General features: G+C 51.9%; 2 protein-coding genes across 5 annotated transcripts in view; both read left to right on the forward strand.

Moving 5' to 3' along the window:
* The window catches only part of LOC120403911 (complement receptor type 1-like), a 626098-nt gene that overhangs the window by 14304 nt on the left and 588165 nt on the right, over window positions 1–23629 (forward strand). The window lies entirely within an intron of this gene.
* The window catches only part of LOC120403913 (maestro heat-like repeat-containing protein family member 7), a 42260-nt gene continuing 23596 nt past the window's right edge, over window positions 4966–23629 (forward strand). Inside the window, exons 1-11 of one of the 4 annotated variants that reach the window (XM_039535864.1) lie at window positions 4966–5019; window positions 6247–6326; window positions 7699–7822; window positions 8451–8537; window positions 10500–10604; window positions 11745–11880; window positions 15253–15353; window positions 16395–16544; window positions 17175–17329; window positions 17708–17852; window positions 22684–22993. In XM_039535864.1, coding sequence (XP_039391798.1) covers window positions 4987–5019; window positions 6247–6326; window positions 7699–7822; window positions 8451–8537; window positions 10500–10604; window positions 11745–11880; window positions 15253–15353; window positions 16395–16544; window positions 17175–17329; window positions 17708–17852; window positions 22684–22971 — 1404 coding nt within the window. In that variant the 5' untranslated portion in view covers window positions 4966–4986 and the 3' untranslated portion in view covers window positions 22972–22993. Of the gene's footprint in view, window positions 5020–6246; window positions 6327–7698; window positions 7823–8155; window positions 8327–8450; window positions 8538–8759; window positions 9036–10499; window positions 10605–11744; window positions 11881–15252; window positions 15354–16394; window positions 16545–17174; window positions 17330–17707; window positions 17853–22683; window positions 22994–23629 lie in introns of those variants that run through there. The other 3 variants (XM_039535865.1, XM_039535866.1, XM_039535867.1) reach the window with 3 other exon arrangements.

The raw sequence follows: 23629 nt of genomic DNA on the forward strand, positions 1-23629 counted from the left end.
TGAGCACATCCTTCACTTGTTTCCTGCTGGCTGCCTTGGCTAGTTAGAGTCTGGCCCTGTGGCCCAGGGATTGTCTGCAGCACCTGGTGCAACAGGGCCCTGATCTCAGCTGGCATCTGTAGGCGCTGGTGGAACAGAAATAATTGGGCTGGCCCTGATGCTGAACGGGCAGTCGCCTCTCGTCACTCACAAGCAATGCCTTGTCCTGGCTTCTTGCAGGATGGCTGAGGAAGTCCCCAGGGCCCCCTCAAAGCCTGCGTGCCTGGTTGGAGATGAAACCTCCCATGGGAGAGTTGGGAAAAGTTTCCACAGCTGAAGCAGGAGCCTCAGCCCTTCCATGCCGGGTGGAGTGGCGCCCTGGGTGGGCGGAGGGGGCTGCAGAAATGGCCGGGCCATGGCCCTGCATTGCGGTGGGGCTTGGCCCTCTGGGGGCTGGGTGGCAGGACTAGGTGTCACTGGGGAGAAGACTCCATAGTCCTTGTACTGCTCTGGGCTGCCATGAGATGGAGAGACAAGAAAACCCCGCAGGGGAATGGCCCCTCCTGCTGGCAGCAGCTGCAGCCTCTAGAGCTGATTGGGGCATTAGAAACGCAGCCGAAGCATGGGGTGGAGACTGACTGAATCGCCACCCTGATCTGTCACGCTGCAGGGTTAAAGATATTTTCCACCACAAAGGGGCTGCTTGGTGCAGGTGGGTTGTTAAAGCCTAGGATTGCAGGGCACCGCCAGAGCATAAGATGCCCCTGATGATGCAGCCCCGCCTGCTGGCTCCTTTGTTGCATGTCCCAGCACAGGGCATTTGGGGGAGGTTGACGATGGGAGCCCAGTGCCTGCCCAGGTTACACCCGATGGCTCTGGCTGGCTGTTGGTGGCAGGAGAGGCAGTCAGAACAAGCAGAACGGGCAGGCTCTGGGTCCCCATCTCTCACACAGACTGGGCAACTGTTCCCTCTCCTACATGAGGACCAGACCAATTCACTGCCAGTCCCTCTGCCCTCCAGCAATGGCCTGGAGAGTTGGGACACCACCATGGCCTGACATCATCCTCCTTCCAGATGTGACGCCTCCAAATCCCCAGACTGAGCCTGCATGCTGGGCGGGAAGTGGGTGGCTGTTGGGAACCAGGGTTTGACTGGATCTTTGCTGGCTGGGCAGCAAAGAGGTGAGGAATCCAGGAATCGCTGTGCCAGACCCTGCTGTGCATCGGGCTGCTCACTGCTGGGGCGGGAGTGAGGGGTAAGGGTTTTCTCTAAGATCTCTGTCACCCAGCCTGCAGCTTGGCAGACCCAGGTATTACCACCGCTCTGTCTTTGATCAGATTCACCAGCCTACTGTAACGCCTGCTTTAGGAGGCTAGACTGGGAGGACAAAGAGGCTCTGGATTACATCGAAGCCTTTCTCACGAGCAATGAACAGGTACTAAGAGCCCTCCTCTGACCTGTCAGCTAGTGCCCTGTCCACATGCACCATCCGCCCTTCTCCGGGAGATGCATGGATTCTAAGGCCAGATGGGACCACTGTGACCTCCTGTATAACACAGGCCAGAGACCAGCCCCCGAATAATTCCTGTTTAAACTAAAGCATCTTAAAAATGTCCTGCCTTGAGTTACAAAAGGTCACCCACCATGCCACTTGCTCAGTTGTTCCAATGGTCTATTACTTTCTCAGTTAAAAACGTACATTTCCAGTTTGAATTTGTCTACTTTCAATTTCCAGCCCCTTTGAGGTGCCACCTGATGTATCGGGATACCACTGAGCCCGCCTGTTCTGCCAGCCTGGGCCCCCTTTACCTTGTCTTGCTGGGCTTGGGCAGGGCCACCCAGAGGGGGAAAAGTGGGGCAATTTGCACCAGGCCCGGGCCACGCAGAGGCCCCCACGAGAATGCCGGAGGCTCCCTCCGCCTGCCCCCATCCCCCGGCGCCTCAGAGCACCGCCTCCAGGAGTGGCCCTGGACAGAGCTAAAGCAGCGTGGCTTGGGCGGGGCCTGAGCTCCTCCCACTTGGAGCCACGTGGTAAGGGGGCGGGGCCAGAGTGCCTCCCGCTTGAGCTGCATGGTAAGGGGGCATGGCCTGAGCACCTCCTGCTTGAGCTGCATGGTAAGGGGGCGGGGCTGAGCTCCTCCCACTCAGAGCTGCGTGGTAAGGAGGCATGGCCTGAGCACCTCCTGCTTGAGCTGCATGGTAAGGGGGCGGGGCTGAGCTCCTCCCACTCAGAGCTGCGTGGTAAGGAGGCATGGAGCTGCTCAGAACCACATGGTAAGGGGGCGGGGCTGTGAGCTCAGGTCCCGATGGAGCCAGGCTGCTGCAGTGCTGTCCAGGGGCCAGGAAAGCTCCTGGACGCGGCGCGCTCTGAGGCTCTGGGAGAGTGGGGAGGTGGGAGTAAGCAGCATGGTAAGCCCCTCTGAGCTGGACACCCTCCTGACAGGCCCCCCCAACCCTGAGCCCAGCTCCCCACCCAGCCCTGGGCAACAGCAGCGCCACCCCCAGGCAGCGCCGGCCCATTGGCACCAACCATCACCATCACCCAGCGACAGCCCATTATGTAATTGCAAATGTATATATACTGTCAAGGTTCCTTCCCCACTCTGAACTTTAGGGTACAGATGTGGGGACCTGCATGAACACCTCTAAACTTAACTACCAGCTTAGATCTGGTTTTGCTGCCACCACTCCTAAATACTAACTCCCTTCCCTAGATAGTCTTGAGAAACTTCTTTACCAAGTCCCTGGTGAACACCGATCCAATCCCCTTGGATCTTAAAACAAGGAAAAATCAATCAGGTTCTTAAAAAGAAGGCTTTTAATTAAAGAAAGAAAGGTAAAACTCATCTCTGTAAAATCAGGATGGAAAATAACTTTACAGGGTAATCAGATTCATAGAGCCCAGAGGAACCCCCTCTAGCCTTAGGTTCAAAATTACAGCAAAAAGAGGTAAATCCTCTTAGCAAAAAGGAACATTTATAAGTTGAGAAAACAAAGTTAAACCTAACACGCCTTGCCTGGCTGTTACTTACAAGTTTGAAATATGAGAGACTTGTTCAGAAAGATTTGGAGAACATGGATTGATGTCCGGTCCTCTTAGTCCAAAGAGCGAACACCACCAAAACAAATGGCACAAACAAAAGCCTCCTCCCGCCCCAAGATTTGAAAGTATCTTGTCTCCTTATTGGTCCTTTGGGTCAGGTGTCAGCCAGGTTACCTGAGCTTCTTAACCCTTTACAGGTAAAAGGATTTTAGTGTCTCTGCCAAGGAGGGATTTTATAGTATTGTACACAGGAGGGCAGTTCCCTTCCCTTTATAGTTATGACACACACATTAAAGCATTGAATGTTTTAAAATCATGTATTTCGTGTATACCTCTACCCCGATATAACACTACCCAATATAACACGAATTCGGATGTAACGCGGTAAAGCAGTGCTCTGGGGGTGGGGCTATGACTCCAGTGGATCAAAGCAAGTTCGATATAATACGGTTTCACCTATAATGCGGTAAGACTTTTTGGCTCCACAGGACAGCGTTATATCGAGGTAGAGGTGTATTTTTAAATTATTAAAAATTAATTTTTGAATGTATTTCACTGGTTATTTTTTACATTTCCAAATACATGACACTATAGTATTGCAATTATTTTTTTTATGGAAGGGGCTCCTGAAATTGCTTTGCCCCAGCCCCCCGAATCCTCTGGGCGGCCCTGGGCTCAGCTCACAAGCCACTTTCAGCCATACACTCAGGCAGGGCCACACCCAGCTGCAGAAAGACACAGACCCTGAGATCAGCTCTGGGAAGACTCAGCTGAAGGGGCTAGTCCCAGTACTCTGGTGCCCACCTCCTTTGGAGTACAGACCCAAAGGTTTTATGAAATTTGCCTCCTCCCTTGATGTGGAGAGAGGCATGCCCAACTCTTTGCCCCTCCCCCCAGTTACTAATTGTACAAACTGGGTTATGGTATAAACAAGAAATAAGATTCTTAACTACAAGAGGTAGATTTTAAGTGGTTCTAAGAGATAGCAAACAGAACAAAGCAGATTACCTTAGTAAATAAACACAACATACAAACTAAGCTTTCCACACTAGATAGATAGGATCTACACTAGCAAATTCTCAGGCTGGCAGATTCTTAAGATTCTTTGCTGTGCAGCGTGGATTTCCCAGGTTTTCTTACACAGGTTAGGAATCTCTTCAGCCTGAGACCATCACTTCTCATAGTTCAATCTTGTCCTCAGGTGTTTCCAGGTGTCTTATTGCAGGGAGCGTGAGGTCCCCGATGTCATTGTTCCCTTTATCTCCTCTTCCCACCTGCTGGAAAACTCTTTGCTGCGACCTGGGTCCAACAGTTCCCACTGTGTAGCGTTATCTCAAGAGGTTTCTATGTTGTTTGTGTGCATTTCCTCAAGAAGGCATTGTTTGGCATTTTTACTGTTGTATCTGATAGGCTGTTTTGAACCTCACAACGTGTTTCAGGAACACATACATAGCTGAACTTCATAACTGCACATACAGCGATAGCACATACAATCCAACGAGACATTAATGTCTAGCAGATAAAGACTTTTACAATACCTTACAATATGTACTTTGTACAAAACATATCCTAATGACATGACAGTGGCGAATATTAGTGTCAGGTGTCCCACCCAGATGTTCCTCCCACTCTGTCAAGCCCCTGCTAACACTGTCTGGCTGCTTAGCTGCCATGTTGCAGTTCCTCTCTGACACCTACCCCGTGAGATCTGCTCCTCTCTGGTCCGGTTTCATACAGAGCTGCCTGCCCTCCCCAGATAGTCACCCTGTTGCCGGATGAATGGCCTTCTGCCATTTGGCATATCAAAGCCTGAGCAGCACTGGGGGAAGCTTGACATCTCTCCCACTGGCAGCTCCTTTCCACGCTAACCTTCCTGTTTGTGTCTAATCTCTGCGGGCGAGGATGAGGCCAAGAAACTCAAGTTCTTGGATTCCATCAGCACCTCAGAAGCCTGCCTGCTTTTATGGACAAAGTTCTGCTAGTGGAGAAGATAACGGTGAGTAAAACACACACCGGGCTGTGTTACTTGGCGGGTTTAATGACTGGCCTGAGATCTTTGCAGATTTGTCGAACTTCAGCTGCCAATCATTGGATCGAGTCAGACTGAAGAGCCCGTTATCCAGTATTTGCTTCCCTGTAGGTACTTACAGACTGTCATCAAGTCACCCTGTAACTTTCTCTTTGTTAAGCTGAACTGATTGAGCTCCTTGAGTCTCTCACTATCAGGCATGTTTCCCAGTCCTTCAGTCACTCTTGGGGCTGTTCTCTGACCCCCCTCCAATTTATCAACATTCTCCTTGAATTGTGGGCACCGGACCTGGACACAGGATCCCAGCAGCGGTCGCACCAGTGCCAAATACAGAGGGAAAATAACCTCTCTAACAACTTTAGATTGACCTGTTTGTACATCCTGGGATGGCATTAACCCTTTTGGCCCCAACTTCGACTGGGCGCCATGGGCAGCTGATTACCATGACTGCCAAATCTTTTCCAGAGTCACCGCTTCCAGGTTAGAGCCCCCATGCTGTGGGTGTGGCCTGACGCCTTTGTTCCTAAACATATAACTGTATTGAAATGTAGATTGTTCCTTGCACCCAGCTTCCCAAGTCACCGGGTCGCTCTGTGTACGCCAGTCTCCTGCCCAGAGCCCCAACACTCCGCAGTCAGTGCCCACTAGGGAACTAGCAACAAATCTGCTCCATAGATTTGGAAAGTCTTTGCTCTCCAGCGCCTGCAGAAAGCTTTCCAGAGCTAACCTCCCTTCCCTGAACGTGGGACAGCGTGGGCTGGTGGGTGGTCCAGTGGGCTGGGCTCAGCACACCGGGGTTCTACTCCCAGTTCTGCAGTAAGACCTGGGCAAGTCACTTCCTCTGTGCCTCAATTTCCTCCCATGCCTTGTCTCGCCTAGTTAGCTCGTGAGCTCTCTGGGGCAGGAACTGGCTCACTGTGTGTGTGCAGCACCGGGCACAAGGGGGCCTGATCTCAGGTGGAGTCCTTGGGTGCTAATGCTGATGGAGCCTTTGCAGAGCACTGGCACGTGACACTGGGACACTGAGCATAGGCCCTGCACTGCGCTCCCTGGCTGGAGCCCTGCACACCATCAAGCCTGCAGTAGGACGACCTGGCTGCTGAGCCCACGTGTTGCAGGCCCTGCGCTTTGCTCCTGTCGGAGCCTTGCAGGAGCTTGGAGCCCAGCTGGCATTTCCCCACATTGTCTCCTCAGGAGCTGATTGATCACGAGTCCGTCGACTCCCTGACCGGCGTGATGCGTCAGCAAGCAATGCTCGCCATCATGAACCTGAGGTACCCAGCCTGCCCGGCCCAGCCCCAGCCAGTGCTACGTGCAGCCAGACATGCCAGCCACTTGGCATGGCCAGTTTTCCAGGGCATTCCCCCCTCTGCTCCTCCCCCATCTTCTGATTCCCCCAGGAAATGTGGCACCAGATGATGGTGCTGGTGCATGTGGACTGGCACCAGTGGGTAGGCGGTGGAGGATCCTTCGGTGCCTGGTAACCTCTCCACGTGGCCTTATGAAGATATGGGGGAGGGGGCGTGGGAGGCAGGACCAGTCCTCTGAGGAGAGGGGCAGTTAGGTGCTGCGGGAGCGGAGCGATTGGAGTCAGTGCCAGCTGCGTCACACTGGCAGCTCAGCGACTCCCAGTGGCTGAGAGGCTGGGCAGGCTGAGCCCTGGCACTTGGCACTGCCTGTGCCATGGGGGCTCTCTCTCAGTGCCGCTAGTGCCCTGCTCTGAGCTTCCCAGAAGCCTGCCCATCAGGCGCCTGGAAGGTGATGGATGCTGGCTGGAGCTGGGCTCTCGCTGTTGGCTCAATTAGTTCCCAGGAATGGGAAGGAGGTGGGGCAGGAGCTGGAGCAACTCTCCCACTGAGCACTGGCTTCCTGACAACGGGCAGGCAACGGCATTGGCCATGATTGCGCTCTCTGCGGGGTGAGAGGGGCGGATTTGCGCCAGCACTGGGCGTAGCTGTTCCTCACTGGCTGCCGCCTGCCACGAGGGGCGCTCTGTCCTGCAGGGGCAGCTCAAGTAGTCACCTGGCACCTCATTGCATGTGCTGGGGCCATGCTCTGGCAGTGGGGTGAAGAGGTTAATGCTGTCTGGGCTGTCCCCACCTTCCTGCCCCTGCACACAGCTGTGTGCCCTGTCCAGCAGGCTGAGAGCAATGGGCAGGGGCAGGCTTAGATCCCTGCTTCGGTTCTGCCCGGCAGCGGCTGATGCAGCATCTCTGTGCTGGCCTGACTGTGCAGCCGCAGTGCAGATGGCTGTGGTGGGAGGGTCTCTTGCCCCCAGCGGGGCAGGACTGGCAGGCTCCTCTGCACTGTGGCCGCTGGGTTCAGAGGCGCTTTGGTGCCAGCAGGCTCTAGTCTCCCGTCCATGCCATTTGCAGGATGTTGTTTCTCGGTGAAGCGCAGCGATCTCTGCCCCAGCCGGTGAGTGCTGGTGGGGTCACAGCAGACAGCTGCAGGCTACACTAAGTCCCTGCCTGCTGGTATGGGAGAAGGCAGCACCAACTCCTTCCACCACCCCCTGGCCTGTTCTCATCTGCCACCCGCCAGCTGGAGCCCCCGCAGGTGTTTCCATGTCCTGGGAGCCTGAGGGCAATATTAGCACATCAGTCCCGCCTCAGACCCCAAATCCGCATGTGTCTCTTCTCTTAGCAAAGTGAAGCTACCGGTGCTGATCCTGACACGACCCAGCCTGCTCACCACCTGCTTCTCCAGCATCTTCTCCCTGCCTCCAGCACACACCATGGAGGAGGTGGAGGCTGCTCTCTACACCAAAGTAAGCCCCAAACCGGTCATGTTGAGCCGTCCCAAACCGAGTGGGAATCCTGCCACTCGCTCATGTACTGTCCCCTGGGTTACCTGGCACTGGCATAAGAGTGTAATGATCACAGCTCCCCGACAGGACTTCAGCGCAGGACCTGCAGCACCAAAGCACAGGCCCCAAAGCACAGGCCCAGATAAAGGAGTAACTCCCTCCTAGGGTAGCAGTAGTAGGCATTTATCCTTCACATGCACCGACAATTAGTGGGGAACAGACACTCCCTTCACAAGCACATTCATCCCCCATGCGTGGCTGGGGGCACAGGCCTGAGATCGGCTGCTTCAGGTGCACATAGGCTAGGGGAGCCGAAGCTTGGCTGGAAATCTGCCCTCCAAATGTGGAGTCCTGTCTGACTCTCCCAGTGGGATAGACTGTGTGCAGTGGGCTTTCTGGGGAGAGCAAAGACAGGTGGGGCCCTGTTGCCAGGAGGAGTTTGTAGTAGGTCCCCTGCGGGTACAAGTGAGTGGTGAGCTGTAATACCAGGGGCTGCTATGACCTGGGGGGTGTCACACGCCAGGGCATTGGTTCATCACCTGGCTGGGTAACTCCACTTGCTCTGATTTCTCCTCTGCTCTGCATGCAGACGCTGAAAACCATGGATGAGATGCTGAAGGCCTTGATGTGTGAGGATAAGGAGCCCAACCTTGTGGCGCTGCAAAACATCGTGAAGGTCTGGAGGCGTGGGGGCAGGAAGGGGACTAGTCCTGTAGCTGGGGTGGGGTTCAGGGACCAAGGCTCTGTTTAATCCCAAGCATGGGACACCCCCGTGCCTTTGGCTCCTCAGAGTACGTTCTCTACAAAGGTTCTTGGGCTGAGGCCAAGTGCCCCACTATATCTGAAAACGTCTGTATGGGGTGGGGGTGGAGGAGCGCCCACCCCATACGGGATCTGCTGTGTTCTCCACTGAGCCCTCATGTGAACCTGGTATTTCTTTGTGTTCACCATGGGCCCCACCAACCTGGCCAGAGCCCGGAGCTAGATTCCCCCAACATTCTAGTTCTGGGGCCACAGGAAGTAGATTCTGTGGGTGGTTTGTGCTCCCAAAAGAGGGAAATGTCCTTGACAGAGATTCGGTCTCCTCGATCCCAGAACCTGGGAAGAGGGAATCACAGAAGTGCAGGGCTGGAAGGGATCTCAAGAGGTCATCTACTCCACCCCCTGCACTGAGGTAGGGCTAAGCATTCCTAGACTGTCCCTGTTGAGTGTTTGTCCAGCCTGTTTTAAAACCTCCATGATGGGGAGTCCACCACTTCCCTAGGTCACCTGTTCCAGTGCTTAGCCACCCTTAGACTTTTCCTAATATTTAACTTAAATCTCCCTTGCTGCAGATTAAGCTCATTACTTCTTGTCCTACCTCCAGGGGACATGGAGAACAATTTGTCACCATCCTCTGTATAACAGCCCTTAACGTATTTGAAGACTGTTACAGGTGCCCCCTCTGTCTTCTCAAGATGAAACATGCCCAGTTCGTTCAACCTTTCTTCACAGGTCAGGTTTTCTAAACTGCTGATCATTTTTGTCGCTGTCCTCTGGACTGGCCCCGGTTTGTTCACATCTTTCTTAAAGCGTGGTGCCTGCAACTGGACACAGAGCTCCAAGCTAACACAATTCAGAATGGCATTTCCCTTTTTCACAACAGCATCACGCTGTTGATTCATATTCAGTGTGAGATCCATGATAACCCCCAGATCCTTTTCTGCAGTACTGCCACCTAGCCGGTTATCCCCCACTTTATTTTTATGCATTTTTCCTTCCTAAGTGTGTTATGTCACTTTTGTTTTGACTGAATTTTATCTTGTTGACTTCAGACCAACTCTCCAATTTAGCAAGCTGATTTTGAATTCTAATCTGTCCTCCAAAGTGCTTGCAACCCCTCCCAGCTTGGTGTCATCCGCAAACTTTACAAGCATCCTCTCTTTTCCGTTAACCAAGTTCTTAATGAAAATATTGATTAGTACTGGACCAGGCACACCCCTGGGGGACCCCACTTGAGACACCTTCCCAGTTTGCTAGCGAGTCAGTGATAATTCCTCTTTGAGTATGGTCTTTCCATCAGTTGGACGCCCACCTTATAGTAATCTCATCTGGATCAGACTGGCTTAGTTTGCTTATGAGAATGTCTTGTGGGACTGTGTCGAAAGCCTTACTAAACTTCATATACATCATCATATACTGCCTGCCTCCATCCACTAGGCAAGTAACCCTGTCAAAGAAGGAAATTAGATTGGTTTGGCATGGTTTGTTCTGGACAAATCCATGGTGCTATTCGTTATTACCCTATTATCTCCTCTAGATTCTTACAAACTGTTTAATAACTTGTTCAGTATCTTTCTGGGTACCAAAGTTAGGCTGACAGGTCTATAATTCCTTGGGGCCTCCTTGTTCCCCTTTCTGAAGACAGGTTCTGTGTCTGCCCTTCTCCAGTCCTTTGGGACCTCAGCCCTCCTAAAGGTTCAACGATTGCTTTGCCTAGCTCCATCTAGGGTGAATATCATGAGGCTCTGCCAACTTGAATACATCTAACTGACCTCAATTGTCTTTTACCTGTTCTCTCCCTAGTCTAGCCGGTATTCCTGACCCCTTGTTGTTAATATTGTGTTAAGCATCTATTGTCCCAATTTGTTTCTCTCAGGTCCTGCTCCCCTGGACTACATCCAAGGAGGCACATGAGCGGCTGAGGGCAGTGGGAAGGATCAGGTGGCTTATGGAACTCATGGGGTCTCAGCGCAAATTCCAGGTGAGCAGCCTGTGACCCTGGCCACCTCCTAACTACACTGAGCAGCCTCGTGGTGCAGCACGCCCTGGCATGGAAAACGCAGGCCTAGAATAGTGACTTAGCAAGATCCTCAGTAGGAGTCCAATCTAACGAGCCCTGATGTCGATGGGTCTGTCCTCTGACTCCAGTGGGATTTGGGTCGAGTCCCATCATTCTGTCTCCAAGGACGCTCCCGCTGTTCCCTAGCACCAAAGTCTGCCCAAGGGTCAGTGCATTTACACAGGATTGCCCTGAGAGCAGCCTGTGAACCCAGGTATCTGTTCACCCCTTGTCAGACGCCTGTGGGATGCTTTGGCATCAGCTCCTGCCAGGCTGCCAGATGAACACCCCTTGCTCTGCATGCTCAGGGCCATTGAGCTGCTCCAGCTGCTCCATCCCCTGTGGAAGGGCTTCCTCTGGCAGCTGGAGGGGTCGCTGGATGATGTGCCCCAGAGGCTGGGTCAGCAGAACAGAATGAGGGAGGTGGAGGGGACACAGTGAAAGGGATGGGCGGGGCCAAAGGCGCCAGAGAACTGGGGAGTGGGGAGGCTGTGCAGACCCCGGGAGAGGAGGGCAAGGGGCTTGGTGCCAGGTGGGGAAGAGCAGGGAGCCAGTGCAGGGGCTGCAGGAGGGGGAGACGAGAGGACAAGGCTGCAGGAGAGAGCTGGCAGGAGAGAGCAGGCAGGCTGGGGATGGTGCGGAAAGGGAGGGCTCTGGGGAGCTCCAGGATGGAGTGAGAGAGGCAGAATGCAGAGCAGAGGAGTCCAAGGTGACCCCAAGCTCCTGGGCCTGAGGTCAAAGAAGGGAGGGGGATGGCAGAAGGGGCTGGGATTAGGAACTTGCCCTTGAGATGGAGACTGGACGCTAGTTCATTTGTTACCTGGGTCCCCACTCGGGGGTAACGTTTGCTGACTTTGCTGCCCAGATTTCTCCATCCCTGCTGAGCTTTCCTCAGCCCCTGGTGATGGGCCCCACAGCTCCTCCTGCTCTCATTGTCCCCAGTCTCTCTGCGGTGGCCTCTGCCTCCCCCTGTTCTAACCCATTGCTAGGGCAATGCCAGGGGGACTCGCTGCGCTAGGTCTGCAGGGGCGAGTGACTCCCTTTGCTCCCTCTCTCCGTCAGGAAGTGGAGGAGTTCAGAGTCCTGGGCCAGCTGGTGGGGTGTCTCACTCTGTGCTGTGCGGAGCAGGAGCAGGAGATCTGCCAATCGGCTGTGGAGGGACTTCACCACCTCTACTCCTTCATGCTGCAGCTAAAATGTAAGAGCACTGGAGACCCTTCTCCTTCCTAAATACACTGACATGGGGTTTCCAACACGAAAAACATATTTATTGAACACTTCCACCTTTTCTGCAACCTTTTAAACAGTCTCCATCTAGTAATGAGCCTACAGCACTGCTACGATTTCTTTTGTTCCTAATACACTTTTTTTAAAGAAATCCTCCTTATTATCCTTAGTCCTGCAAGCCATGGAGTTTACCCTGATGTTTACCCTCTATCCATATTCTACTCTTCATAACTCACATAAGAATGGACATACTGAGTCAGACCAATGTTTCATCTAGCCCAGTATTGTGTCTTCAGATAGTGGCCAGTGCCTCATGTTTCAGAGGGAATGAACTGAACAGGGAAATTCTGAGTGATCCATCCCCTGACATGCAGTCCCAGCTTCTGGTAGTCAGAGGTTTAGGGACATGCAGAGTATGGGGTTACATGCCCTGATTATCTTGAACCCAATTATACTTTTAGCCTTCACAACATCCCACGGCAACAATTTCCACAGGTTGCCTGTGCATTGTGTGCACAGATACCTTCTTTTGTTTGTTTTTAACTTGCTGCCTCTTCATTTCATAAAGTGACCCCTAGTTCTCCTGTTATGTGCAAGAGTAAATAACACTTCCCTAGTCACTTTCTTCATACCAGTCATGATTTTATAGACCTCCTTCATATCCCCCCTTAGTCATCTCTTGTCTAAACGAAATAGTCCCAGGTCTCTACTACAGACCTATATTGTTATAACTATATTGCTCAGGGGTGTGAAAAATCCACACCCCTGTCGGCAGGAGCACCTCTCCCATTCACCTAGCCAGCGCCTCTCAGGGAGGTGGATTAAGAGCTTGTTTGCATAGGAGCATCTTCACGTAAACTCTACAGCGCCAGTGCAGCTATGGCGATACAGTGTTTGAAGTGTAGACTTGCCCCCCATCTTTTTTATCTCTCCTCATATGGAAGCTGTTCCATCCCCCTAATCATTTTTGTTGCCCTTCTCTGCACCTTTTACAATTCTGGTATATCTGTTTTGAGATGGGGCGACCAGAACTGCACGCAGTATTCAAGGTTTCGGCGCATCATAGATTTATATAGAACCAGTGATGAGCTGCCAAAATCTTAACAACCGGTTCCCTATAAAAAGTTCTGATTTAAGGGAGGGAAGCAGAGGAGGGTCCGGGGTCCCCTGCAGGGCCTGGGGCAAATTGCCCCACTTGACCTCCCCGCGCCCTGGAGCTTGCAGCCTCCCTCGTACCTTACCTTGCCAGCAGCTCAAAGCAGCAGGACGACTCAGGAGCTCAGCTGAGCTGCCCAGCTGCTGGCCATGCTGCGGCTCTGCGGGGTGGGGGAAGCGGGGGAGAGCCCGGGGGAGACATCCTCGTGGGGCCGGGGGCCCCTGCAGGGCCTGGGCCAATTGCCCCACTTGTTCCTTCCCTCCCCTCTGGAGCTTGCAGCAGCCCCCTGCCCCCCCACACTTGCCGGGCTACTCAAAAAGCGGCAGCAGGACGACTCCCGAGCTCAGCTGAGCTGCCCAGCTGGTGCCGGTGGCTGGCCACGCTGCAGCTGGTGGGAAGCGGGGGAGGGGCCAGGGGAACCTCAGCCTCCCCAGCTGGGAATCCTGGGAGCAACAGGATGGTCCAGCCCGCGGACCGGAGTTCTTTGCCCACCTCCTGGCCCTTTAACAACCGGTTTTCCACGGAGGTCTAATTTTAGCAACCGGTTCTTGGGAACCTGTGGGAAACGGCTCCAGCTCACCACTGTATAGAACCATTATGATATTTTTCTGTTTTATTATCTATCCTTTTCCTAATGGTTCCCAACATTCTGTTTGCATTTTTAACTGCCGCTGCACGTTGACTGGATGTTTTCAGAGAACTATTTACGATAACTCCAAAATCTCTTTCTTGAGTGCTAACTTAAACCCCATAATTTTGTATGTATAGTTGGGATTATGATTTCCAATGTGCGTTACTTTGCATTTATCAATATTGAATTTCATCTGCCATTTTCTTGCCCAGTCCCTCTTTTTTTTTAGATCCCTTTGTAGCTCTTCGCAGGCTGCTTTGGATTTAACTATCTTGAGTTATTTTGTATCATCTGCAAATTTTGCCACCTCGCTGGTTACCCCTTCTCAACACAGATCCTTGGGGGACCACGCTATTTACCTCTCTCCACTGTGAAAACTGGCCATTTATTCCTGTCCTTTGCTTCCTATCTTTTAACCACTGACTCATGAGAGAACCTCCCCTCTTATCCCATGACAGCTTCCTTTGGTTAAGAGCCTTTGGTGAGGGACCCTGTCAAAGGCTTTCTGAAAGTCCAAGTACACTATATCCATTGGATCACCCTTCTCCACATCCTTGTTGACCCCTTCAAAGAATTCTAGTAGACTGGTGAGGCATGATTTCCCTTTATAAAAGGCATGTTGGCTCTGCCTCAACAAATTGTGTTCACCGACGTGTCTGATAATTCTGTTCTTTCCTATAGTTTCAACAATTTGCCTGGTACTGAAGTCAGGCTTACCAGGGATCACATCTGGAGACTTTTTTAAAATTCACTCTCACATTAGCTATCTCATACAGAGGCTGATTTAAACGCTAGGCTACATACCACAGCACTGCACATAAGTCTGTCTGGATGTCTCGTGATAGCTGCAACCTTTGCACCAGGCAGGCAATTTACCATGCGGTTCTCCCAGTCATCACAAACCCAACTGTTTATATGTCTATTGATTGAATCCCCCATTACTATTTCCTGGCTTCTCTTTGTAAGTGGGATTCCCGCCTTAGGAGGGGTAGCCTCAGTGTGAGAGGACATCATGACTTCATCTGGAAGGTGGGTCCCAACTATGGGATCGTCTCCCTCTGCCCCAGCTCGATGTTCTCCTTCCCCGAAACTTTCACCCTCCTCAGCAGCACAGAGGCTGTCAGACTGGGGGTGGGACTACTCTACTGCATCCCTAAAAGTCTCCTCTATGTACCTCACTGTCTCCCTTGGCTCCACCAGTTCAGCCCCTCTGGTCTCCTGGTCTCCGAGGGCCAGTAGCTCCTTGGGCCAAATGCCCACATATGCTACCTGCCCACAGGGCTGGTAATCGTACATGCTGCATTCAGTGCAATCAACTGGAGAGCCCCACGCTGCTGCTGCCCTTCTGCCTGGTTTATTTTTACTCTTCCAGGGGGTTTAGTTTGTTTAGTTTGGGGGAGGGATGGGGGAACAGGTTATTGGCCTGAGTTTACAGTATGTTTGTTAGATGTACTTGTCTCTCACACACCCTCTCTAAACTTCCTTGCAAAACTCCCGTTTGCTAACCGAAGGTCTGATTTATATTGCCTGTTGTCTGTTTCCCCTCCCTGGGTCAGCCGAAATTCTGATGAAGCACGGTGTAGAGTATCGGCAGATCCTCAAGGACAGTCAAGTTGAGACAGCCTTCCGGGTCACCAACACCAGAAATATCACATTGGTAACTACAGTCAGTGCTTCCTGGGATTGTTGTGCCCAGAGTTATCAGGAGTCAGAAATTAACACCCTAGGAGTCAGGGGGAAGGGACAGACTAACCCCATCCAGCTGGGACAGAGACCTGCCTATGGCCCACTCCACCTCATAGAATAATAGACCTCAGGAAATTATCTAGTCCAACCCCTTACTCAAAGCAGGACCAACCCAACTAAATCATCCCAGCCAGGGCTTTGTCAAGCCAGGCCTTAAAAACCTCTGAGGAGGGAGATTACACCACCTCCCTAAGTAACCCATTCCAGTGCTTCACCCCCTCCTAGTGAAATAGTGTTTCCTAATATCCAACCTAAACCTCCCCCACTGCAACTTGAGACCATTGCTCCTTGTTCTCTCATCTGCCACCACTGAGAACAGCCGAGCTCCATCCTCTTTGGAACCCCCCTGCAGGTAGTGAAGGCTGCTATCAAGTCATGTGCCCCAGCCCCCGCATCATTTTCATTGCCCTCTGCTGGACTCTCTCTGATTTGTCCACATCCTTTCTCTTGTGCGGGCCCAAAACTGGACGCACACTCCATGTGTGACCTCACCAGTGCCGAATAGAGGCGAAAAATCACTTACCTCCATATGCAGGCAGTGCTTCTACTAATGCAGCCCAATATGCCTCCTTACATGACACATCCCAAGATGCAATGGGGCTCATCCAAACCTGATCCCAGCTCCTTGTCAGGTTTCTGGGAGCTTCCTCAGAGATTAATGCAATAAAAGGCATCATTGCATCTGCGCATGAGCGCCAGCCCCTGCTGAGCACTAGACAGTGTATCCGTGCTGCGCAGTATTGTGCCCCCGTGCACTGCCACGCTGGCCTCTGCCATGCATGACAGCTTCCGATTGCTGGCTGGGTACTGTGCTGCCCAGGTGCAGTAAGCCAGGCCTGTCCCGGAAGAGTGGGGTTTGCCTGCACTCCTGGCCGGGCCAGTCCTGGCTGCTAGGCCACTGACCGGATCCGCGCTGGGCAGCAAAGGGGTTTCACTGCGCAGTTTGTTTCAGATTTTTGGGAAGTACTTCGACCCGTCTGAAGGCATGGACTTTCTCCTCACTGCTATCAACGGCATGAGAGACTCCAGCGTCCATGACGCAGTGACGGCCAGGAACATGCTGCATACGATCCTGGAGGTTCCCGGCCTCAGCTTGTGGAGGGTAAGAGCTGCAGTGAGAACACTGTGCTGGGGGAGCCCATCCGTGGGAGACTCTGTCTCTGGATGCTAGGCATTATTGGGGGGCAGTTCTCTGGCCTGTGAAATGCAGGGGGTCAGTCTAGGTCAGGGGTCAGCAACCTTTCAGAAGTGGTGTGCCAAGTCTTCATTTATTCACTCTAATTTAAGGTTTCACGTGTCAGTCATACATTTTAATGTTTGTAGAAAATCTCTTTCTATAAGTCTATAATAAATAACTAAATATTGTTGTATATAAAGTAAATACATTTTAAAAAATTTTTAAGAAGCTTCATTTACAATGAAATTAAAATGCAGATCTCCCTGGACTGGTGGCCAGGCCCCGGCAGTGTGAGTGCCACTGAAAATCAGCTTATGTACACCTTCAGCACACGTGCCATAGGTTGCCTACCCCTGGTCTAGGTGATCACCATGACCGCTTGTGGCCTTGCAGTCTATGAATCGATAGGCTGGGAACTGGTGCTGTGTTCTAGGCCTGGGGCTGGTGAAGAGGTTCTGGGAGGCAGATGGCTCTCAGGTGCAGCAGGTCCTTGGCTCCCCAGATCAATAGCCGTGCGAGGAAGCCAAGGCCCCCAACTCCCCATTTCCCTTCCAGGTGTCAGAGGCTGTGAGGAGCATTCATGACCACCTGGACTCCATCAGCGAGCCACTTGCCCGGCAGGAGCTGCGCAGGGCCCTTCTCCTGCTGGGCTACCGGTTCAGCGAGGAGGTGGTCAGAACCCTGCTGGGCTGCTCACTGTCATGTGACAGGTACGGGGCTGCGGCTACCACCACTTGCACTTGGGTCCCCCGGACTGGTCCCGCTGCCAGAGACAGGGGAGTGCAGAACCCTCCAGAGATCTCCTGCTCCCTGCAGAGCTGCTGCTTCTCCTGGAGGGTTTTGCAGGCTGGCTTGCCCTGGACACAGGCCAATTTGCAAAACCCTGTATGGCATCCCTCGGCCTCTCCTGTGGCTGACACTCAGACCTGGCCCCATGTAACCTGCACCAGCCAACGGGGTCCTTGCAGGAGCAGGAGGGCAACAAAGGGCCGGCCGGTGAGGGGAGACCCAGCAGGCGTGCCAGTGCCGAGGGGTGCAGGAGGCTGGCAGGGCTCTGATCGGGTGCCACTGGCTCTCTCCCTTTGCAGTGTTGCTGCGGAGATGTGGAAGATGCTGACATCCCAGCCCAAGACCACAAGAAAGATCCTTGGGGAGCTGGTCAGCAGGCTGCAGGAGCCGGCTCGGCGACGGCATCAGCTCTCTGAGAGACCGGCTGGCTTCCCCCCCTTGGCCGTAAGTACCAGCCCCTGCAGCAAGGGAAGGAGTGCCGTGTGTCCCCATCATGGCCTGAGGGGGTCTCTCAGTCTCCCACGGGGTATAGTCATTGGGCCAAAGAGAGAGAGAGTGTGACTTTAGCCAGTGCTATATTCGAGCCGGAACACGCCGAAACGCTCTCCTGGTGCTATTCAGCAGCACTCATAGAATCACAGGGTGAGAAGGATCGCAAAGTCAGCTCGTCCAGCCCCCTGCAACAATGCAGGACTTCTTGTTTCTAACCCACCCTGGACAGATGGCTCCAGCCTCCTTCTGAAAACCTCCAGCGAAAGAGTTTCCACAAGCTCCCTAGGCATCTTTCCCATCGTCCTACTCTTCTTACAGTTAGGAAGTTTTTCCTGAGGCTTAATCTATATCTGCTGTGCTGTAGTTTGACCCCATCGCCTCTTGTCCTGCCCTCTGTGGCAAGAGAGAACAACTTTTCTATCTTTTTTTATGGCAGCCTTCCAAGTATCTGAAGACCATTATCTAGTCCCCTTAATCTCCTCCTTTCCAAACAAAACATAGCCAGTTCCTTCAGCCTTTTTTCTTATGGCTTGTGTTCCATCCTCTGATCACCTTTGTCACTCGCCTCTGATCCTTTCCAGTTTCTCCACATCCTTTCTAGACATTGGTGACCAAAACTGACACCGTGACTCCAGCTGAGGCCTAACCAGCACTGAGTAGAGTGGTACTATCGCCTCCCATGACTTGCATGCTATACCCAGGGGCGGCTCTAGTAATTTTGCCGCCTAAGCAGGGCGGCACGCCACGGGGTGCTCTGGCGGTCGCTGGTCCGCGGTTCCAGTGGACCTGTTGCAGACATGCCTGCGGAGGGTCCACTGGTCCCGCAGCCCAGTGGAGCATCCGCAGCCATGCCTGCGGGAGGTCCACCGAGCCGCAGGACCAGCGGACCTCCGCAGGCACTCCTGTGGGAGGTCCGCCGAGCCACCTGCTGCCCTCCCGGCGACAGGCAGCGCGCCCGCGGCTCTCATTGCCGCCCTAAGCGCGCGCTGGCACGCTGGCGCCTGGAGCCGGCCCTGGCTATACCTCTGTTAATGCAACTTAAAATTGCATTTGCTTTTTTTGCAACAGCATCGCATTGCTGACTCATGCTGAGGTTGTGATCCACCACAGCTCCCAGATCCTTCTCAGCTGGTTATCCTCCATTCTGTATCTGTGCATTTGCTTTTTCTTCTCTAAATGTAGCACCTCACATTTGTCTTTGGTGAATTTCATTTTGTTATCTATAGCCCTGTGACGCTGTAGGGAGAGGGATGGATTGACCTGGAAATGGTGTTTAGTTTTACTGGGACTGTCTGCATGGGGGATGGGAGAGCAGGGGATGACTTTAGGTGAGGGTCAGTACCTGAGGCTGTAACCTGAGCCAGAAAGGGGGGTGGGATGAGTCGATACTGCGACTAAGGTTATTCCTGTTTACACTGGTGCCCCAGCGCAGCAGCAGCAGCAGCGCAATACTTTATTCCTCTCGAGGAGGTGGAGTACCAGCGCCTGTAGCCAGGAGATACAGCGCTGTATATGCCTTGCCAGTGTGGACGGGGAGTGAGTTACAGCGCTGTTGGTGGCTTTATTGTGCTGTAACTCAAGTGTAGCCAAGGCCTAAATCCACGCTCACACTCAGGGCTAGTCTACACTTACCATCTGGGTCGACGCGTGAGTTTGATTCTCGGAGTTCGAACTATCGCGCCTGATCTAGATGCGATAGTTCGAACTCCGAAGCACCGCAGTCAACTCCGTACTCCACCACTGCAAACGGCGGTGGTGGAGTCGACGGGGGAGCCGCGGAGTTCGACCCCGCCGCGTCTGGATGGGTGAGTAGTTCGAATTAGGGTACTTCGAATTCAGCTACCCTATTCACGTAGCTGAATTTGCTTACCCTAATTCGAACCCCCTTTGTAGTGTAGACCAGGCTTCAGCCATGCTGCATGAAATCACACACGTGGAGCTGAGCAGTGGTTTCAGCTCAGCTGGCACTTCTGACCAGTATAATCAAGAGAGTCATGCTAGGCATTGACAATTCCTGTCAGTGACAGACCAGATTGGTTACACAGCTGCCCTACCTCCTTTTCACTTTATCTAAGGCCTTGGCCACACTTGAGAATTACAGCGCAATAAAGCCACCAACAGTGCTGTAACTCACTCCCCGTCCACACTGGCAAGGCACATACAGCGCTGTATCTCCGTGGCTACAGCGCTGCTTGTACTCCACCTCCCGAGAGGAATAAAGAGTATTGTGCTGCCAGCTGCTGCGCTGGGGCACCAGTGTAAACAGGGAATAATCTTAGTATGCAGTGACTGATCTCCGGAAGCTTCCCATAACCCTTTTAAGTGAAGGTTCCGCTCTTTGTTTTGTTGTAAACTCTGGGCTCCGGGAGCTGCTTATCAGAAAAACAAACACAGCTCCTGTTTGCTGTAAATGAGCAGAGGCAGAGGGCTCCCTTTGGAAGGCCCACAGCTAGTGTTTGCTTGAATAGAGGGGGAGGGAGGAGGGTCCGTTTCGGCGAGCGGCTGCTTATCTGGTCTGTGAGGAAAAAACAAAGAGGTGCTGTTCACTTTCAGTGAGTCAGAGAGGGCTAGGGGAGGGGTTGAACTTGCAAGGCAGCTGCTGACACAGTGTTGGCTCCAAAATCCACTCTCTCTCCCCACGCTCCCTGTCACACTCCACCCCTTTGAAAAGCACGTTGCAGCCACTTGGAATGCTGGGATAGCTGACCATAATGCACTGCTCCCAATGCCGCTGCAGATGCTGCAAATGTGGCCACAACAGCGCGCTGGCAACTGTCAGTGTGGACAGACTGCAGTGCTTTCCCTACTCAGCTGTACGAAGACAGCTTTAACTCCCAGTGCTGTACAGCTGCAAGTGTAGCCATACCCTCAGCCACATGACTATGATTGTGAATGGAAATGTAGCAAGGGGCTTATTCCGCATACGTCATCACTCACGTTTAGCAAGCTACATGGCCCTTCATTTTCCATGTGGCATCCTCTCAGCTGTGCCAGAACTTGGCTCAGACATCCTTGTTCTCCTCTGATTCACAGACACAGAAAATACAATATGGAGAAAGACGCTTATGGAAATATTTGTAAAATTAGATCAATGCATTCCAGCAGGCCTTTGCTACTCCAGCCCGTTATGCCTTGATGTATTTTGTGTTACTTGTGTAGCCTACTAGCTACATTTAAAATAAACTTTTATTATTTCAGCCTGATACAGTAATGTCTGTAGTGCAGCAGCATGATTTATTTTCTATTTTCATTAGCCTATAGGCTAAAGTAAAAAGAAAACTTGCTACGCATTCATTGGGTTTTACCACTGTACTGTACACTACTGTCTAGAGTTATATCTTTACATATTCTATTGTAGACACAGTAATGGCATTTCTATTGTATTCTATTGCATACACAGTAATGGCATTTCAGCACAATGATTTCAACATTTAAAATAAATTGAATAGCTACTATGGGGTGTACAATTAAAAAAAAATCCAATACCTTGTTATTTTGGACAGCTGGCCTGTCTCCAGCCATGCCTGGTTTAGCCCAGGATTACTGTACCAGAAATTCAGTAGACAAATAAAATGTGAATTTCTATAATTCATATTGAAGAAAATCAGTATTTTAGTGGCATTCCAGGACCTTCATATTTTCGACTACACCACTGTCTCTAGCCCAGTGGTTAGGGTACCCAACTGGGAGACCTGGGGTCAAAACTCTGCTCCAATGACTATTTAAGTGTTCCCAAGTAGAGATAGATACCAAATTCCCTTTAGGGGTGGGGCTTAGGCCACATCCCTCTCCTCCGCATTTCCTATTGGTTGGTTTAGGCAGCTCCTCACTCTTAGCTTCATAGAGTTCAAGGCAAGAAGGGACCTCTGCGATCATCTAGTCAGATCCCCTGCCTGACACAAGCCAGAGAACTGCCCCCAGATCATTCCTAGAGCAGGTCTTTGAAGAAAAACATCCCATCGTGGTTCAAAAACAGTCAGTGATGGAGAATCTATCACCACCCTGGGTAAATTCTTCCAATGATTAATTACTCTCACTGTGACGTTTATGCCTTATTTCCAGTCTGAATGTCTACCTTCAACTTCCAGCCACTGGATCATGTTAGACCTTTCTCTGCAAGACTGAAAAGCCAATTACTAAAGATTTGTTTCCCAGGGAGATACCTATAGACTGTAATCAAGTCACCCTCAACCTCTCTTTGTTAAGATGAATAGATCGAGCTTCTTGAGTCTCTCACTATATCTCTCACCAGAGGTCCTGATTTTTATAGGGACAGTCCTGATTTTAGGTCTTTTCCTTATATAGGCTCCTATTACCCCCAACCCCTGTCCTGTCTGGTCACCCTATCACTATAAGACATGGTTTCTAGTCCTTTAATCATTCTCATGGCTCTTCTCTGAACCTCTGCAATTCATCAACATTCTTTTGCATTGGGGCACCGGAACTGGACCCAGGATCCCAGCAGTTGTCACACCAGTGCCAAATACTCCCACTCTAGATTCTTCTGTTTATTTATCCCAGGATCACATGAGCTGATTATCCGCCAGGACTCCCAAGTCCTTTACAGAGTCTCTGCTTCACAGGATAGAGTCCTCGTCCTGTTCCTAGATGTATTCATTTACAATGAGCCATATTAAAACACATACTGTTTGATTGCTCCTCAGTTTACCAAGTGATTCAGATCGCTCTGTATCAGTGACTTATCCTCTTCATTATTTACCACTCACCCAATTCTTGTGTCATCTGCAAACTTTATCAGTGATGATTTGATGTTTTCTTCCAGGTCATTGATGAAAATGTTAAATCGCGTAGGGCCAAGACCCGATCCCTGCAAGGACCATCCTGGAAACACACCTGTGCAATGCTGATTCCCAGTTTACAATTACATTTTGAGACCTATCAGCCACTTTATAATCCAATTCATGTGTGCCACGTTACTTTTGTAACTTCTAGGTTTCTGATCAAACTGGAGTGCAGCGCCAACTCAAGCGCCTTACAGAAGTCTACATACATTATGTCAATACCATTTCCTTTATCTACCAAACTTGTAATCTCATCGAAAAATTGTTGATTTGCATTAAATAAATTATCCTCTTTAATTCTTTATTAATTGAATCTTATACCAGCTGCTCCATTATCTTGCCTGGGATCGATGTCAGGCTGACAGGCCTGAAATTACCCAGGCCATCCCTTTCACCCGCTTTAACAATTGGCCCAACTGACTCTCTCTCTGGAGCATATACGGAGCCTGGGCACTTAACCCAGGGCTGTGAGTCCACTGGGCAGCAGGGCACATGAAGCTAGGCATGGCCACGCTGGGCCGAAGTCCCTTGTGTGGTTCTAGCCAAGGTCTCACAGGCTAGGAATTGAACCCAGCATCCCAGGCCTTAGCCCCCAGCCCACCCCCACCCCTCTAGGTGCCCTGGGGGAGCGTGGGAAGGACGAAATCCCTGCAGTGATGTCTGTCTCCTGTTCTTAGCTGCAGGCCACAAGAGCCCTGTATGTGATCCTGCAGGAGCAGGCCTGCAGGCAGGAAGTGAAGGAGCTCTTCCCTCAGCTCTACGTCGCGCTGCTCTTCCATGTCACCCACACAGTGCAGCACACTGCTTCACAGGAGAGGGAGCATAACCAGGAGGACACGGCTGCACCTCAGCCCCGTCAGGTACCGCCAGCCCGACACCCAGCCTGGGTTCTGCAGCGCCGCCCGCAGGCACGCGGCAGGGCCTGGC

The sequence above is a fragment of the Mauremys reevesii genome, linkage group 4, assembly GCF_016161935.1.
Source record: "Mauremys reevesii isolate NIE-2019 linkage group 4, ASM1616193v1, whole genome shotgun sequence".
In the NCBI taxonomy this organism is placed as follows: domain Eukaryota; kingdom Metazoa; phylum Chordata; order Testudines; family Geoemydidae; genus Mauremys; species Mauremys reevesii.